Here is a 16,609-nt window from a genome sequence, read left to right on the forward strand (position 1 = left end):
CTACCAGTACAATTTTTTTTGAAGAAAAATGCTTATTAACGCCAATGTTATGAGATTAAAAGTTGATTAAATATTGTTGTACTTCTTGAAAACATTCTGATTATGCTTCCAATAAGATAAATTCCCAACACTGATGTGGAATGTAGTTGGACTAAGTAACAGACAGTTTTAGAATCTTTTACCCTTAAAGAGAAAAGTATATGATTTGCCATAATTTTATGCAAATTTATTATTTATGTCATTCTAAATGATCAAGTGTCATTGTGGTATTTTATTTTTTTATTAGTTGAATAACAATTATTAATTTTTTTTTAGTGAAGTTATATAAATAATATTTTAGATTAATTATAAAAATTCTTCTTGAACTATACCCCTCGTAACACTTTGCTTCTCGAATTTTAAAACGTAACATTCATTCCCCATGAACAATGAGATATTAACAACAACAAAAAACCCCCTTCTGTTAGGTTTTTAACAGAAATTGTCATTTAATAAGTTATTTTGAGAGTATTTTTTGTAATTCTATGGTTTAAACCTTAATTTGAATTTAAAATTAATTTAAATATTAACAAATCTGCATAAATTTTTTTATTTTACAAAAAAATACTCATAAATTTTTAACTTACATTCAATTAATAATGAATGTTTCACAATTAAAAGTTTAAATTTGAATTAGTTTTAAATTCAAACTAAATATTAAACCATAGAGTTACTAAAATACTCAAAAATTACATGTCAATTCTCGTTAAAAACCTAACAGATAGTGCTTTTTTATTAACATTTCATTATTAAGGAGAATAGATGTTACGTTTTAAATTCATGAGACAAATTATTACAAAGGGCGTAGTTCAAAAGGAAACTTTTATAATTAATCCAAATATTTTTTACCATCTTAGTGGTATTTCATTTTTTCCCTAGCCTAAGCAAACACACCCTGATAACCAAAGTAGCACTAAGAGTGACAAATAGTGGGTGCGAAAAAACTACATAAGAAATATGCACTACAAGCATCAAGCTTTGAAGATCAAACATATAAATTATTGTTACTCAATGCCAAAATCTGTTGGAAATGTTATTTCAGATTGATGCAATGAAACTTGGAATCCCTTGTATTGCCACTTTTTTAAAAGAAAAATGTATATATATATATTAATAGACAAAAGATCTGTAAAAGCCATAGTGGCAAGGTAGCTACAAAAAAGGCCACAAAGGCCGTTAAATAGAAATGGAGATCAACCATCTACGCATTGATAATGTGCATGTTCTTTGTGAGAAACTAAAGCAAGCTTAAGCGACAACTTAGTTGCTATCTATCTATCTATCTATCTATCTCTCTCTCTCTTGCTATCTCTCTCTCTCTCTCTCTCTCTCTCTCTCTCTCTCTCTCCTTTAATCAGACGGTAGCTGTTTGTACTCTGCCAGCAGCTTTGGTATATCATTCATGCGCAACTGAAAACGATCGAAACAGCGATCAGCAAGGTGAAAATAGAAGCAAAAGATAGAATATCAGAAGATGCAATACAAGTATATAGGCTTAACAGGATTATATAGACGGTTACATTCACGTACAGCAAAATAAACAGAAAATAACTAGAAGGAAAGCTTTTCTAAGTGCCTCAAAATAGGCAAATGGTTGCACTTGAACGTTTATGCTGACCCAACAATCTCATAGAACCACTAAATTATTTACTTTGAGTAGCACTAAATGTTACAAACTAATAACTAGTAGTAATTGTGTAAACGTGCACAAGACGCAACATGCCTCTGGTGGGTTTTTTTTTTTGTTTGGGTTCCACAGGAAAGGAGCTTGTTCTTTATATGCAAGGATGGATGAAAATGTCCTTGGAGTCGGAATATGATTAGATAAATCGTCCAAAAAACAGAGAGCATTTACATAGCCTCACAAGACGTTTACCTGATGAGCATTTCTAACATGATAGAAATGATAAGCATCTTTTCCAGGAATACTGAACGCCGAGGACTGCATATGTGATGCACCGTTTGGCCTGTGATTGTAAAACAGTTTTAATGCCAAATAGAGAAAATTAGTCTCCCCTTCTGGAAACAACCATAGTAATCTCACATTACATAAATTAAGCATATAGATTTAAGGGGTGTGAAATGCTGTTCTTACAAGTGATGACGAGTAATAAGTCGCTGGTAGTCACGAAGAAGGGGCCCTAGCTCTTTAAGTCGTACCAAACTTGGTGTGGTGTTTCTCCAGTGGTCACGTAGTATCTGTGTTGCCTTATTTTTTAGCCATAGAGAAGACAATGCTTGGAAAATATATTGTGGGTGGCTAGAACAATGCATTGCTAAAAGTTCCAAAAATACCTGAATATGTGAAAGCTGTACATTGCCAGAAATTTTTTCTCCAATCAAACTGGACGCTAGTTCTATAAATTCTTTATCTTCTAATTCATCCACAATTGGAGATCTATTACCAGAAAGTGAAACTGAAAGCCCTAACTTTTTCTGTAATTCTGAGACAGCAGATTGTTCTTGTTGGCTTTCCTGTTAAAGAGTACAAGGTTCGATAAGAAAAGCCTAAAAGTTTAAGTAAGCATACTGTCTTATCATTACACAATAAAGTGAAAATAAGAAAGACACACACACACACACTCATCCGTGGATTAAGAACATTGAGAGAATCCCAACACGGAAAACTTGTTCCTATCAGGTAACAAACTTCCCAACACTGAATTTATGTTGGCCAGTTTTGAAGTAAAATCACATAATAAAGATCCAAGAATATCAAAGACAAATATAGTGAGAAAATGCCATAACCAAAAGATGGGTTTCTGTCCTCAGTAACAAATTATTAAAAACATATACATTAACCACATGATTGATCACTATCACCCATAGAATTCAAGAAACCAGATTTTCAGGTCATGCACGAATGATATACTTCTGGAAATGATCGCAACAAAATACTCATTCATTTAAATACATCTCACTGAGATCTCAGTCAAATAGAAGCAACTATAAGCTGACATGAAGCAGCATACTCATTGGTTACATGTAAAATACGAAATCACATGTCATGATAGGCACTGACCCTCACTCTAGATGATACATCATAATTTCCAGTTGCTGCATCCATATCTTGAGAAACATCATTTGGTGATGTTGTCCATCTCTTTGCAATAGGGTCGTCTATTTTACAAAAAAATAATAATAATAAAATAATAATAATAATAATAATAATAGCAACAACAAAAATGAACATTGATGAAGTCATTGGTTAAAGCACCTCACTTAGACTCATGGTTTTAAAAAGCGCCAAAGGCGCACGCCTTGAGGCTCGCCTCATGGCGAGGCGCTGGAAAAGCGCATCAACTCCTACACCTTACAGGGTAGGTGTTGAGGCGTGCGCCTCAGCCACTTAAGGCGTGCGCCTCAGCCACTTGAGGCGCACGCCTTTGAGCGGCGCCTCAGGCGGTTAGTGAGGCGTCTGCCTCTTTGCAAAGGGTCCTCTGGTGGGCTATTTTAACATGCTAGCCCAAAAGTTTTAAAAAGCCCAAAGTACCCACGCCTTTAATGACTAAGAAAAAACCCTAATAACAAAAGAAGCAGCCAGCCACTTGCACAGCCGTCTCTCCTCCTCCTTCTTCCTCCTTGCACGGGCAAAGACTCTTCTTCTTCTCTTAGTAGTGATGATGATTGGTGACTTGGGAGATTAGACTTTTAGAAGTGCATTATTAACCTTATGATATTAGGATTTGATTTAGTCTTTTTTACGCTTGTAGTAGTGAAACAGACCTCTCTTTATGTGGATGTTTGGTTAAATTTCTTGTTTTTATATGATTATTAAGAATGGATTTAGTTTTTGTTAGTATTATATTTTTTTCTAAATTTTTTATAGGCATTTTTTGAGGCTTACGCCTTGCCTCGTAAAAACAAAGCGCCTCGAGGCCGGATTCCGCCTTTTAAAACCTTGCTTAGACTCCACTGTCTCCGAAACTTGGGAGAGAAAAAAGAAAAAAAAATACTTCCCCCTGCAGTCAAACAAATACCAGGCTTCTTGACCATCTCCAACTAAGCAGAACAATGCCTCAACTATTTCGTTCTTTTACTTGAGATTCTATGCACCCATTAAAACAATTTTCTACCTACTTCCTTTCAAATCTCTCTCTTCCATTGACAAGGTATAGATGGTTGAGGAATCGTAGCATCAGCAAGAGGTTCTAAACTAAGTCACAAAGGTTTTTGAAGGATCAAAGTGATGCAGAATTTTCCCCTCATTCATTGAAGTCAAATTCCTTTCTAAGCTTCTTTCTTTAAATAATTCTCTCTTTCATTCTACATGGAGAGTTTAGAAATTCTCCGATCATGGAATCACCAAGAGGATCCAAGACAACAAAGGTTTCTGAGTAGCTTCAAAATTTCTTCACTTCCACAGATCTCAACCTAACAAGCAACCAAACCTCACCAGACTTCTCTTATCACATGAACAAAAGCCAAGGCATATTACTTCATGTAGGACAAATCCACAAAAAACATACTCCAGAAGCATCAACAGAAAGTAAACCAAATATTAGATTACCTTCAGGAACCAACCACCATAGATCACCAAATGTTGTTTTCCCGTCAAAGCCACCAAATAACAGATAACATGAACCTATGGAAGTCAGAGAATGGTATGCTCGAGCAGCAGGAGGTTCGTTTCCAATAGGTAAGCGCTTCCACTGTGCAGACACTGAATGGACAAAAAAGAAAAAGGATGATAAGAAACAGGGAGAGACTGAAAAAAGTAGATAACATTAATCAAAGTATCTCTTTGGTTTAAATTGTTCAAAGTTGTACACTCTCAAGCACTGATCACTAAATGATATGAGCACCTTCCGCGTCTTTTACCGATTAGGGGATCATTCACTTCGACGTGTCAAAATACATGTCACAGGGCCTCATTTCCCTTCAACCCTATCCTTCTTTAGCAATGTGCTTTTCATTACAACATATGGATACGTGTGTCCTAGATTCGTCACTTATGTATTCCATATATATTAAAGTTAAGAGTTAAAAAGTTCTCTTCATAACTGTAATGACACACACCATCTAAAATTTCTCTTAAGTTCTAAAATATGCACTCACCCCTGTCTAAAACAATACAGTCATTGTAATAAATGTCGTACCGACTCAACCAACCACCAGTCCCATGTCCTCCAAATAACAGCAGCTGCAAGAAGTATCAGTCAGATTTTGATAAAGTACAAGAACAAGGGAAAGCACTCTGGGGCAGAAGAATTCAGTATTATGATCTCATTTTTACCACCATAAATATGTCCTCGCAATGACGCAACCTTATCATGACCAAAAAGTTTCTTTAAAGTAATAATGATAGCTTTTAGAATGACTTTATTCCTCTCTCTTATTAAGTGTGAGAGACAATTTTAATAAGTGGCTCATCATTCTATAACAATTCAAACCTCTTACTTTAATAGTTGTACACCATTTTTGCTCTGACTGAAATACTCCTTTTTGTTCACTTCTCTTCTAATTTAAGGCTGGACCTAAAATAGGTATAGTCACATACCTACCACAATCCAAAGAGCAGGATACTGTTGCTACAAATGGTTTTACATACCAATATAAGGATCCAAGTCTTTCTATTTTTTTTTTCCAGGCCTGAGGATTACTTTTCACAACCCATTCAAAGTTACAAATTTACCAAGGTTTCCATTTACCTAACATACACAAATCTAAACTATGAACAAAAGAATTGCAAGATAAAAAATAATAATAATAGTAGGGGGATCTTGTAAGAGTCAATTACAATATGCCCTCCAAATGTAACTGTGTGTCCACAACGAGGAGAAGGGGCTTGTCCAGGAAGCTTAAGCTGTGTCCATGCAGGTGTTTCATTCTCTTCCTTCCACAACAAAGCCCGAACAAAAACTTAACTTAGTTGAATCACAAAAGTATGCTAGCATAAAGAAAATTTAAGTATCTTTCTTTAGAATTGCATATGTAAATCTAGCACTATTTAAGTTAGATTATATAGAAAAAGAGTCATGATGGAAGAAAGTAGACCAAAGTGAAGTAATCTTATTGGAAAGATAGATATGTGGGAGGTGATGTAAAGCAGCATTTATCGGAACGAAAACTCATGTTCAACAAGTTGATAATAAAAATAAAGCACCTTATATGAGATACTGACAAACAAAAGACATAAAAATTAAGGAGTTTTCCAATTAACCTTCTTCAATAAGACCCTTCAATGCCCATAAATCACCCATGATTGGACCTCCACCTCCTACCACAATAAGACAAGCCATGTCAAGCAAACAAAAAAAAAAAAGTTTAGGAAACCCAAAAGTCCTATCAATTTGTATTATGTAAGTACTTGTATGATGGAATTACTCAAGCATAGTAGTGTGCAACTTCACCTCTGCCACCATAAACCAGTAATCGTTTCTCGACCATGGTGGCTGTATGACCACATCTAGGCGGTGGTAATGATCCAGTAACAGGCAGCTCCGTCCATTCAAGTGATACTGTTCAAGGAAGAAGATATACGTATAAACTAATTTAAGACCTATCATCACGAGATTGATGACTCGTTATTTACGTCCAAATGCATCTACAGAGATAGAGAAGAATTACTTGTGTCCAAGACATACACATCTGACAGCCACTTCTTCCCATCCCAGCCACCATACCTGCATTAAAATTAAATTTCATTCACTAAAATACATAATAGAAAACCCAACAACAGATGGCCAGCAGAAAGATGTTATGCACCATACTCACATAACAATTTTCCTATTAGCAATAGCAGAAGCTGCTGCAAAGTCCCGTGGTGATGGCAAGTCACCGAAACTGGTCAACTCTGACCATTGCCATATATCTGTAACACAGACAAACTCAATTGATCCTTGACGTTCAAAAGATTTAAGCCAAACTGTAAACACTAATAGCTTTTTCATTGTTTAGTTAATCTATTCTTACCAGTATCTAAGACCCAAAAATCTCCCAACCTGAACATCCAATATCGACATTATCACCACTTGTATAAAAATGTATATGAGGATAGGGATCATAACGTCTAAACAGAAGATAGTGGTGATGGACATACCTATTGCTACCTAAACGCCCACCAAAAATGAACATATGACAATCAATTGCAACGGCAATGTGAAATGCACGTGGACCTGGACCTACTTGTCCATCGGAGCCACTGCCTGTGCACTCTGGCTGAAACCATTCTTTCTTCTCTGATCAAATTTATAAAATAAAAAAAAAATAAAAAAAAAAGAGATTGTTCCAATTCATACTTAAAGCGAAAAGCATTTGAGAGACAAAAGTGAAATCCAAGAACATATTTAAAACCCATGAATTCTCCCATTTACTAATGAAGCTAATTTATATCCGCTAAAACCAAAAACAAAACAATCGAAGACTCTCAGAAATATTATGAAATATATGGCCAAAATCCTTGACTGAGACATTATCTAGATACTAATATTAACCACAATACTAAATCACCTGAAACCAGATTTGAGTTTCTAGCAGAAGATGAAGCCCTTATACAACATAAGTTTTAGAACTCTAGATGTGCCATCATTTAGTTCAGAAGAAAACAACTAAACTCATATTAAGTTGTTAAGTGGGTAATGCAATAAATAAACACATTTGATTTAATACTTCTTATATTTAGAAACAATCAATTTGTATCATTTTTTTAATTAGTAGCCAACAGGTACTAGCCCAGTTGTTAAGGGTGGGGTGGGTTAAGGGGAAGAACCCATGCTCAAATCCTGAGAACAATTGGCATTGTATTTTCTTTTCTTCCTTGAAAAAGAAACGAGAAACTAACATTGTATTAAAAAATAGCTAAACAAATTATAAGTAATGGTATTATTAGAGTAATATTGTAAGTGATATTGATACACAAGGAAATATTGAGTCAATTTATTGTAAACTACAATATTTTACAATTTTTGTCCCCTTTAAGGAAGATACTAATCATAGCAAAAATGGAATCTCCAAATGACTGTGGTTTGAGAATACAATTCTAATTGCATCCAAAAAACCTGGTTTTGGTTTGAATCACTAGCAAACATAATAAAATGATTACGTTGATACATTCGAGAAATTAAACGTTTTATGATTAGTAACCTAGATTGATTGTCACAACCCACATTTTCCAACAAAATCTGTCCATTTAAACCATGATCATGAGCAAATGCATAAATATGCTCTTGAAAGCGGTCATGTTTCCAAAATCTATCGAGTTGATCTCGACTACCAAAAAATTCAACAAACTCAAAGAGACCTAAAAATTCAACAAACTCAAAGAGACCTAGATGAACAATGCCAATCAAAAGTGCATATCAGGGCAAAATTGAATAAGAAACTAAATATATACATATATTTATATTATGTATATATATATATATATATATATATATATATGTATGTGGAGGAAAATAGGAGTACCTATATCATAGACGACGATGTCGCTGAGAAACTTCTTGTCAAAGAAGCCGCCGAAGACGACGACCTTCGATTTCCCGATATTCACGGCAGTGTGACCACTGTGTATTACAACGAATTCAAACACAGGATATATAGTGATGATAGAACTGAACAAAATCTGACGGAAAAAGGAGAAAACAAAAAAAAAAAAAAAAAAAAGAACGAAGAAGAAATGGGAATGGGATTATTGCCTGCGAGGATGGAGAAGATTTCCACCGAAGTCGGAGGAAGAAGCTCGAACCCAGTAATGCATTTTTTTTTTTTTTTTTTTTTTTTGGGGCCCCCTTCTGTGTATCTAATGTCTATCACCGAAGCTTAACGTAGGAACTGGAAACTGAGAAGGAAAAAAAAAAAAAAAAAAAAAAAAAATCTGTTGGATTAATTTCCAACTGTAAAACTAAACATAGCAAAATCTTTTTAAAATACTTTTGGATTATTAGTAAAATTTTAATAATAGAAAAAATTAAGCAAATTATCATTTTTTGGCCATCTTTTTTATTAAATGTGCAGACTTTTATTTCTTAAATAAATAGAGGAACTTTTTATTTATCTTTAAGGAAATTGTTGTTTTTTTCACAATAGTTAATCAGCAATAATCAATCAATAACGAATCAGTTTATCATCAATTTAGTAATGATCTATTGTTAATATTTCGGTAATTTATTGATTGAAATTACTCATTGATATTGTTTAATCAATTCAACAGTTAAAAATTACTAAATTAATGAGTGATAAACCACCAAATTAATCATAAAAAAAAAAAAAAAAACAATCGTTTCCTTAATTTTGCAAATGTTCGGTCATTTGCTTAAAAAACCCTGAAAAGTCTTTTTACTCCGAAATCTCTGTAAATATTATGTAGTAATTATTCATGCTGATTTTAATTTTTTTTTATAAAATATTTTAATTTTTTTTTGCTGTATTTGAACTAAGATACGCTTCTCATAAAGTCATATTAACTATTTTATACTATGTAGTTTGAGTTTATCAAAAAACTGACCATGTATTTTGAACGTTCTTGAAACTATACCTCTGAATTTTATATCAATAGCATATTTGTACATTTCCTATGCCAATAACTGATTTTGACTTCTGAATCGATGAATTTACCTTCTCTAGCTTTTAGCTTAAAAAATCCAATTTCTATATTTTTCTTTGTTTTCTTAAATATTATGTTTGATTTATTTTTTATTACAAGATCATTTATAAGCTACCGAGGTTAAATTATTCAATCTAAGATCAAAATAAATTGTTGACTCAAAAAAATTACAAAGTCGATATAAAATTGACATTCAAAAGTATAATTTTGAGAACATCCAAAATATAGGGTTATTTAAAAAAAAAAGGAGAAAATTATTATCATGGGATACATAAAGTAAGAGCAAGTTTTAGGGCCCGTTTAGAGATGTCAAATGGGCCAGCCGTCCATGGACGGCCCGGCCCAGCCCGTAATAGTGCCTGATTCGACATGGCCCGGTTCGCTACTGTTACGGGCCGTGCCGGCACGGCACATGTAATGGGCTAGGGCTGGGCCTCAGCTTCTTAGTCCGCGGCCCAAGCACGTAGGGGCCCACGGCACAGCCCTTGTTTAGCCCGGCCCAAGCCCTGATTCGGCCCGGCTCAAGCCCGCGAAACGGCCCATGAAACAACCCATTTCATTTGGTCCAGGGGGCCCTTCGCGGGCCCAACGGCAAAAAACTGAAAATTCACCCCAAAATCCCCAATAAATACCCCTTAATTCCACCATAAATCTCACACAACAATTCACTTTCAACTTCTCATCTCACTCTCATTCTATCTCTCAACTTGTCTCTTTGATTTTGATTCTAAGCTTTTCTCTCGCGTTCATTCATTTTCTAGCTCTTTCATTTACAAAGTTCAATCAAGTTCTATCAATTTCCAGAAATGGCCGCTTTAAATTTCCCTGATTTCACTACTCTTCCTGAGCTTGGTATGAGGCATTTTTATGAGGATGAAATGATGCCTCCCAACTCCACCCCCACTGAACCAGAAAATGGTATGGTGGATAATGCTTCAGTACACAACGAGGAAGCTGGAGAACGCAGCAGAGAAAAAAGACCGCGAACTTTTCCAGCATGGCAGTATTTCACCGAGGAGCCCCAACCAAATCCAAAAACAGGTGAGATGAAAATTCGTGCGGTATGTAAATATTGTAAAAAGTACTTTTCTAATAAAAAGAGTGGGGGTACTGGTCATCTAGATAGACATTGAAAAGTATGTCTACCGTTGCACCAAGGTGGGAGTGTGGACTCCCGTCAACAAACACTATAACTCACATCACAGGGGTTATAAAATTTTACATACGATGCACAACATGCTCGTGAGGCACTAGTTAAATTTCTAGCTAGTGTCAAATTGCTTCTTTCTTTTGCAGATGATGTCTCGTTCGAAGAATTCATTCAGACAGCCTTTTGCCCACAATTTAAATTGGTAAGTAGAAACACAACTCGTTCTGATTGCATGAAAGTTTTTTATGCAATGAGACAATCTCTTGTTGATAATTTTAGGACTTTTAATGCTACTGTCTCTTGCACTTCTGATCTGTGAGAGGGGTGCAATAAAACTGGATATTTATGTGTCACAGCGCACTACGTTGATGACGATTGGGTTTTACAAAAAAGAATAATTGGTTTTCGTTTATGTCCATACCCTCATAACACAACAGCTATTTTTAATACAATAATGGAAATTTTTAGGTTTTATGGGATAGAAGATAAAGTTTTAACAATTATTTTTAATAATGCGTCAGCTAATACAGCTGTAATTAATCTGTTTAAACGTAGTTTGAAATCAGCATTTGGAGGGGAAATTTTTCATCAACGGTGTGTATGTCACATAATTAATTTAGTAGTTCAGGCAAGAATTGAACATATCTCAGCTAATCTTACAAATATTAGAGAATCATTATCATTCATATCTAGTTCTGGAGCTTAGCTCCAAGAATTCAAACAATATTGCAGGAACAGCCAGATGCGCCCAAGACAGTTTTCAACTGACGTGAGACATAGGTGGAATTCAACATATTTAATGTTGAAGGCAGCACTCCCATATTCACAGCTTATCACGACATACGTAAACAGTAAGAACGATCAAATTTTAATTTTCGATCCTGATTGGCAGATTGCTGAGTATTTTTTTAAATTTCTAGAAGTTTTTTACAATGGTACTGAATTACTTTCTGGAGTTTATTATCCTACTGCACATTTAGCTTTACATCAACTATTTAATATTTCAGAAACATTTTCTTATTATAGGGATACATAACTTTTTAGAAATATAGCTAACTTAATGGAAAATAAATTTAAAAGTCATTGGTCAGGTTGTCCCATGTTATATGCATTGGCAACCATTTTAGATCCTAGGTGCGGAGTAGATGAAACTGAATCATTGATGACTGTTACCGCAGAGAATTTAGAAATAGATATGCAACTAAGTATTACTGACACTAAGAAAATGTTAGAAAAAGTTTTTAGTTTGTATGAAGCAAAATATAGCACAGGTAAAAAAGAACAGGGAACTTCGTCGTCAACTACCAGTTCGGGGCCTAAAGGATCGTCGTGGAGTTTCTTGAAGAAGAAAGAGAAAATAGCAGGATCGTCCTCAACACAAGCGTCTACGGAACTAGTCAAATATTTTGAAGCAAATTTTGTAATCGATGACGACAAATTAGACATCTTACAGTGGTGGAAGAGCAATACCGATCGTTTTTCAACACTGTCCATAATAGCTCGTGACATTCTTACAACTCTAATGTCAACAGTAGCATCGGAGCAAGCTTTCAACGCAAGCAATCGAATTCTTGACGAGAAGAGAAGCAGAATGTATCCAGATATCTTGGAGGGACTAATGTGCGTTAAAGACTGGGAAGATGCCAGAAGACGAAAACAACAATACTGGCACGTTTGACAACACTAAGCCCGTTTAGTTCGTTGATTCGAGTTGAGCTTTTACTGTGAGAACTTTTTACTGTGATAACAAAATTAAATGTGACTGTTTTTAAGAACTTTTTATTATGATAAAATTTAAATTTTAAACCTTAATATAAAATACGGACTACAAAAAGAACCTTCTATACACTATACCGAAAGTCAGTGCAGGCGGTAGATCTCATATTAATGAGTACCTCCAAGATCTTTTTGTGTGTGTGTATATATATATAAGAGTCCAAGATCAATTTGACTTTAGTAATATCTTTACACCAATGGTGTACTGTATCAATATTCAATAGTTATCACAACGCATGGGCTTTTTTTTTTTTTTTTTCCTCCCTTTTCTCTTTCGGAAAGAACGCAATTTTCTGGTGTATTAAATAGTGCCAACTAATAATGTTATGTCATATTATTTGAAAATTTCGATATATATAAATATATATTTTGTTAGTAACTTTTTGATGCTCTAATATTTGAGTCCATCAAAAGATCTAATACAAAATATGATCAAATTACTTAAATAATTAATTTCTAGACGTTTAGTTTATAGATTCAGAATTATGATTTAAAATCATTCTTGATTTATGCGTGTTTTTTATGAGACAAAATACTATAACGAATTACGAACCATGATTTAAATCATGATATGAATATATTAATCAAACGCATGCTAAGGATCTACAAAACCAAAAAAAAAATTGAATTTGACCATTCATACAAAGCCTCTCACTCTTAATGCTACACATTGAACTGCAAGTTTTCTTTCCCACAAAGTTGCACAAGCTCCTTCACCACTTCTTCCATCTCTTCATCTCCTCTCCTCCTCATTTTCTCCCCCATTTCCACTGCCTTGTTCCTCACACTCTCCCCGCTTTTTTCCAACACCACCTTTCGAACCGCCTTCGCCAATTCCTCACTCTGAATCCTCCCGTTCTCGTCTCTCTCAACCTCAAAACCTACACCAACCTCCTCCACCAATCTTGCGTTAATAGGCTGGTCAAGATGCATTGGCATTGCTATTATAGGAACCCCAAATTTCATGCTCTCCATTACAGAGCTCCAACCGCAATGGCTCACAAACCCGCCAATGCTTTTGCTCTTGAGAACTTCTCTTTGGGGTGCCCATTTCTCTATTATCATTCCCTTTCTTTCAACCCTTTTGAGAAAACCATTTGGTAAGGCTTCTTCAATGTTCATTTTCTCTCCCACTGGGAATCTAACAACCCAAATGAAACTCACTCCACTGAGTTCTAAACCATAAGCTATCTCTCTCATCTCATCTTTGGACAGAAAATACTCGCTTCCAAAGGAGACAAACACCACCGAAGACTTTTCCTTGCTATCGAGCCATTTTATCACATTATTATAATCTGTTACATCAAAAAAATGATGAACAAAGAAAAGGAACCTTTGTTAGTTACAACAATATTGTTCATAATTGGGACTTCTATTATTGTAGAGTACTATATATATGTATCTATATATTAGTTTTATTAGGATAACTCAAATCATAATTTTGCGACACTGTTTTTCTTCTAAAGAAATTTCCGTCAATAGTTCTCTCATAAAAAATTTAATCAAAAACCTAAATTATCGTTCAAATACACTTCTCAAACGAATCCTAAATATCAAATCACATTTCTATACATATATATAAATATAAAAAAAAAAAAATTACCCTATACTAAAGAATTCTCCCCATAGTTTATGTAACAAATTTTCACGATCATCACCAAAAAGTATTGTGATTTTTCTTTACCTCTGTGGCTACCGACTCACAACTATTGTTTTTTTTTTTTTTTTTTTAATTCAAAGCATAGGAATGGTGACAAAAAAGAATAAAAGTCAATTATGTCATCACTAAAATTACTACTAAATATTCTGATTAGTTTACTGATTAGTAAGATTTGTATGATGATCACCTTGTAAATCGTTGGAATCTTTGCCATCATCAACAAGCGAACCGACCGGCACAATCTTTTTACCCAACAGAACAGAAAGATAGTCGATGTATTTGTCTTCAACATCAGAAAAAGACTTCACCAAAACAATAGTGCAAGATTGTTCACTGCACCGCCGTACCCTATCTTTGTCCTTGACATCATTCGCCGACGACTCAAGCAGATTGTTGAAGCCACTAACTTCATAACCCTTCAAATGAATCGTCGGAAAAGGAAACTCAACGCCTCTTTTGCTCCTCCAATGAAGACAAAACGAAGTCATGCTCGCACTGCAGCTCAAGAACTCGACCGCGGGAATGTTCCTCTGAGAAGCCAGCGTCGGAGCCCATGGCTGAAGAAAGTCGTAAATGAGCAACTCCGGCTCGAGATCATCGAGGATTTTCTCGAAAGACGGGCTTGACATGTCGAAGGCCTTCTTGAGAGTCGGCATGAGATGTGGTGGGAGGCCATTTGTGGTGTGGTAATGGCGAGGAAGGTCGGGTAGCTCGGGAAGATGAAGCTCCACAAGTTCAATAATGCCAAGAGAGTGATTTTCGTGATCAGAATATTTGTTAGGTATTTTGGTTTTGATAGAGACGAGATTTGCCGGGGTTGAGCAGAAGTAGACGTGGAAATTTTTCTCCGCCAGCCTCTTGGCTAGCTCTAGGTAGGGTGATACGTGACCATGAGCTAACCATGGAAGCATTAGAATGCTCATGAAATGTTGGCTAGGCTTGATCGCTTGCATTTCTAAACTTATCAGTTTGTATAATACTGTTCTAGCAAGGTTATTAATGATACATATATACATGTACATACATATATATATATATATATATATATACACACACACACACACACACACACCAACATGATAAAGTTTGAATAGTCATGACTTATAACGTGGCCAAAAAGGGAGAGAAAAGGTGCCGAGGGTTTTGTGTCACGTGGAGGCTTGGAAACAGTGACTCGTGGAAGTACTGCATGTGGAAGATGGTGAATTATACGTATACATTATTGATACGTATGACCGAGTTTTATGATAATTTCTTTTTATCATGGGAGCTACATATGTCACGTAGCTAGCTTTGGATAAGCTTTGATTCTGATGCAGGTCTAGTAAGTAGCACAAACTTGCTTTGATTTGCTTAGGTTGTTCTTCCGTGGGGATGCTAGCTTTTTGCTGCGTGGTCAAAGTAAATTAGAGAATAGAGATCAAATTTTTGTCTCCCATATTTCATCATACATATGTCGATTAGGATCACCTCAAGAAGACAGTCAACTCGCCGGCTGAGATTGACTAGAAAATGCGAATCGACTAGAGCACCACGAGATCCATCTCCTACGATTGGAGAAGACGAACTTTCTAGAAAGGCACGACCCGATCATTTAGTGGATGTTTAATTAATGGATTCATAATCGTGATTCAAAATTATTTTCATTTTACGTATGTTTTTTTGTGAGAAAAAAACACTGTAAAGAACCGTAAATCATGATTCAAAATAAAAAAACGAATATAGAAAATAAACATTCCAATTGAGACAAAAGGATGGAATCTAGTTTGATAAGGAAGTTACGCATATCCGATCAACAGCCCCATAAATATGAGATCATTCTCTTTTTTTTTTCCCCATCATACAATCGATATATTACTTTATATATTTCTCTGGAAAATTCCTTCTCCTGACTATCCCGTTCTAATTCGCAAGTGTAATTTTACACCTTTCAAACATGGTAGTGAAATCCCAAGACTCTATAATAGTCGTAGTCTTCACTTGCATGAATCACTATAAATTTGTATATTCATATAAATTTGTGTGTTCATATTTTTTACCTATTCTTCGTAATCTTATTTTCTCGTTCATATGTTTCGTCGATTCAAGGGCTACCGACTAGCCACTCCAATCGATGCCTAGATCTGTCCATTTGTCTTATTATGCATTCAATTTGATTTTCACCCTCTATAATCTAGATTTGGGAATATGAAAAGTTTTGGTTCCTAAGAAACTCTCCTAGAGTTTGGTTCAATACAAAGTAAGCCTAGAAGATGAATGAGCAAACACAAATATTTGATGTAAATTTGGCTCAAAGCACAAAATAATTGTTGGAGGAGTTTAGATACATCAAGGCTTCGTTCATTTGACCGATTCGAGTTTTCAGTTCTAGGTTTCTACAGTAAAAAGCTCTCAGAAAATATCACATCTAACTTTTTCTACTACAGTGAAAAGCTTTCAG

General features: G+C 35.0%; 2 protein-coding genes across 3 annotated transcripts; both read right to left on the reverse strand.

Annotated features, from left to right (window-relative positions):
- Positions 1–1,216: 1,216 nt before the first annotated feature.
- On the reverse strand, positions 1,217–8,753 carry LOC21399815 (acyl-CoA-binding domain-containing protein 4). Of its 2 annotated transcripts, XM_024174625.1 has the most exons (16): positions 8,676–8,753; positions 8,446–8,543; positions 7,082–7,220; positions 6,955–6,983; positions 6,757–6,853; positions 6,610–6,665; positions 6,393–6,500; positions 6,203–6,259; positions 5,780–5,871; positions 5,098–5,182; positions 4,550–4,702; positions 3,062–3,159; positions 2,335–2,514; positions 2,135–2,238; positions 1,916–2,006; positions 1,217–1,449 (listed from the first exon to the last, which is right to left on the reverse strand). In XM_024174625.1, exons 1-16 carry the CDS (start codon positions 8,735–8,737, stop codon positions 1,390–1,392), a joined length of 1,509 nt encoding a protein of 502 aa, XP_024030393.1. In that variant the 5' UTR covers positions 8,738–8,753; the 3' UTR covers positions 1,217–1,389. The 2 variants fall into 2 exon arrangements, with proteins under 2 accessions (XP_024030393.1, XP_024030394.1); XM_024174626.1 differs by lacking the exons at positions 6,955–6,983; positions 7,082–7,220.
- A 4,419-nt stretch (positions 8,754–13,172) lies between these two features.
- Positions 13,173–15,092, reverse strand: LOC21399816 (beta-D-glucosyl crocetin beta-1,6-glucosyltransferase). Its single transcript, XM_010111859.2, has 2 exons — positions 14,357–15,092; positions 13,173–13,804 (listed from the first exon to the last, which is right to left on the reverse strand). The coding sequence occupies exons 1-2, from the start codon at positions 15,090–15,092 to the stop codon at positions 13,173–13,175; spliced, it is 1,368 nt and encodes a 455-aa protein (XP_010110161.2).
- Between the last annotated feature and the right edge of the window lie 1,517 nt (positions 15,093–16,609).

Source organism: Morus notabilis, unplaced genomic scaffold (assembly GCF_000414095.1).
Source record: "Morus notabilis unplaced genomic scaffold, ASM41409v2 Scaffold112, whole genome shotgun sequence".
NCBI lineage: Eukaryota > Viridiplantae > Streptophyta > Magnoliopsida > Rosales > Moraceae > Morus > Morus notabilis.